Genomic DNA, 1,826 nt, shown 5'->3' on the forward strand with positions numbered 1-1,826 from the left:
AGGCGCGACTGCTGCTTGCTTTGAGGGAAGGTTCCAGGACGCTGGGTGCTGGGCTGCTAAACACCGCTGCCTTTCTAGGCCACGTACGTACCGGTGATCCTGGGAGGACGTTGGCTTGCTGCCCGTGCTTAATCCAGGCAGGCAGCAGCATCTCGGCCAAGCGTTTGTCTTGCAGCCTCCCCTCGCTCTCGGAAGGGCTCTGACGTGAGTGGTGTCCGAGAAGGGCTTACCTGATCTCGTCACAAACGCGTTCTTGCTCTTTTCGTTCCTAGGAACCGCTCCCAACGCGCTGAGACAGCCGTACCTCTGGCTGACCATGATCCTGTCCGTCGCTGTTTGTCTCCTTCCCGTCGTGGCACTGCGTTTCTTAGCCGTGACAGTTTGGCCTTTGGAAAGCGATAGGGTGAGTCCAGCCTGATGGGATTCCGGGTGGTTTTACAGGAGTCGGTGTCGGTGCTCTCACTAGGGACAAGTGAGTGCCTGGGCTCCGGGGAGAGCACGAGGCGGGAGCTCAGGCCCCGGCGTTGCGGGGTGGCCGCAGGGCTTTCTGAGGCCACACCGAGCCCCTCTTCCAGCTGGGTGACGGCCGCTGCCACCCCGAGCAGGGCATCACCGCGCTGTGTTCCTGTCTCCCCTCCGCTTCCCCGGGTGCTGCCGCGGGGTGCGGGGAGAACGAGTGCAGCACACAGCGCAGGGTGGGCTAACGGTGAACTCCTCTGTCTTGGCACGCGTGAAGATCCAGAGGAACCGCAAGAAGTACGTGGCTGAGGAGCAGCAGTGGAAGCGGAGGCAGAGCGCCTTTCGCCGGGGGGTGTCGGGCCGCCGCTCCGCTTACGCGTTCTCCCACCAGCGGGGGTACGCCGATCTGATCGCCTCCGGGCGCAGCATACGCAAGAAACGGGCTCCCCTGGACGCCGTCCTGGGCAGCAGCGCGGCAGAGGCCAGAGCAGCTCCAGAAACAAGCTGATCCACTGTCCTGCGGGGAGAAGCTTTCATCCCCGTGATTGCACAAACTACTTTTTCTAAACAAACTCAGGATATTTTTTTAACCCAATGGCAGAAGGATACGAGGATTTTTATGTTTTATCACAGAACTTCCTGGTTGTGGACTACTGGAAGCACAGAAAGGCCCAGGAGTGCTCTGCGGAGGCACTAATCCTCGTGCCCCCGACCTCTGCTCGCTGCAGAGGTGACGGGTACGCGTGTGAGGGCCTGAGAACCCGGCGCTGCCATCATTCCTTTCCGGGGTGCCTGGACCTGCAGACTTCTTCCACGGCTGAATAACACGTCGGTTAAACCGCAGCTACTTTTCATGTTTTGCCGGTGAAAGTGAAGGGCGGAGGAGCAGCCCCCGGGTGAGCGCCGTTCTGTTAAACCGCACAGTCACGACGGCACCGGGAGCTGGCCTGGGAGAGAATCCTCCTGTGAGCGGGAGCAGCTGAGAGCTGGGGGTGAGCTGCGGCCAGTGGCAGATCTCACGGGGAACTGGGACACCTGGAGCTGGGGCTCCTGTTCCTGTCTCTCCCTCCACCGGCTGACTACAGCTTGCTGCACGGAGTGGAGAGCGACCCCTCTGCACCCGGTCAGCGAGAGGCCGTCGCCCCTCTCCTCACTCACTCCTTGGTTTCCCCTGGAACGAGGCGTCGGCCTTGGCCGGTGCTGTGCTCTGTTCCTCCGCCTGTCTGTCAGCTCCAGGACAGGGGTGTCTCGGTGCAGGGTGTTCATGAGCAGCTCCCTCTGCTCGGGAGAGCTGCCCTGGGGCTGGCAGGAGCGCGCTGGCTCCGTGCTAGCTGCGGCACTCGCTGATCGAGGGCTGGGAAAGGGTC

General features: G+C 62.2%; 1 protein-coding gene across 1 annotated transcript in view; it reads left to right on the plus strand.

The window, feature by feature from the left end:
- The window catches only part of ATP8B1 (ATPase, aminophospholipid transporter, class I, type 8B, member 1), an 18,419-nt gene extending 17,452 nt beyond the window's left edge, over positions 1 to 967 (plus strand). Inside the window, exons 26-27 of the mRNA XM_010138417.1 lie at positions 273 to 403; positions 737 to 967. Of these exons, the coding sequence (XP_010136719.1) occupies positions 273 to 403; positions 737 to 967 (362 nt within the window). The remainder of the gene's footprint in view (positions 1 to 272; positions 404 to 736) is intronic.
- Positions 968 to 1,826: the final 859 nt, after the last annotated feature.

This window comes from Buceros rhinoceros, unplaced genomic scaffold (assembly GCF_000710305.1).
Source record: "Buceros rhinoceros silvestris isolate BGI_N320 unplaced genomic scaffold, ASM71030v1 scaffold12366, whole genome shotgun sequence".
Lineage (NCBI taxonomy): Eukaryota > Metazoa > Chordata > Aves > Bucerotiformes > Bucerotidae > Buceros > Buceros rhinoceros.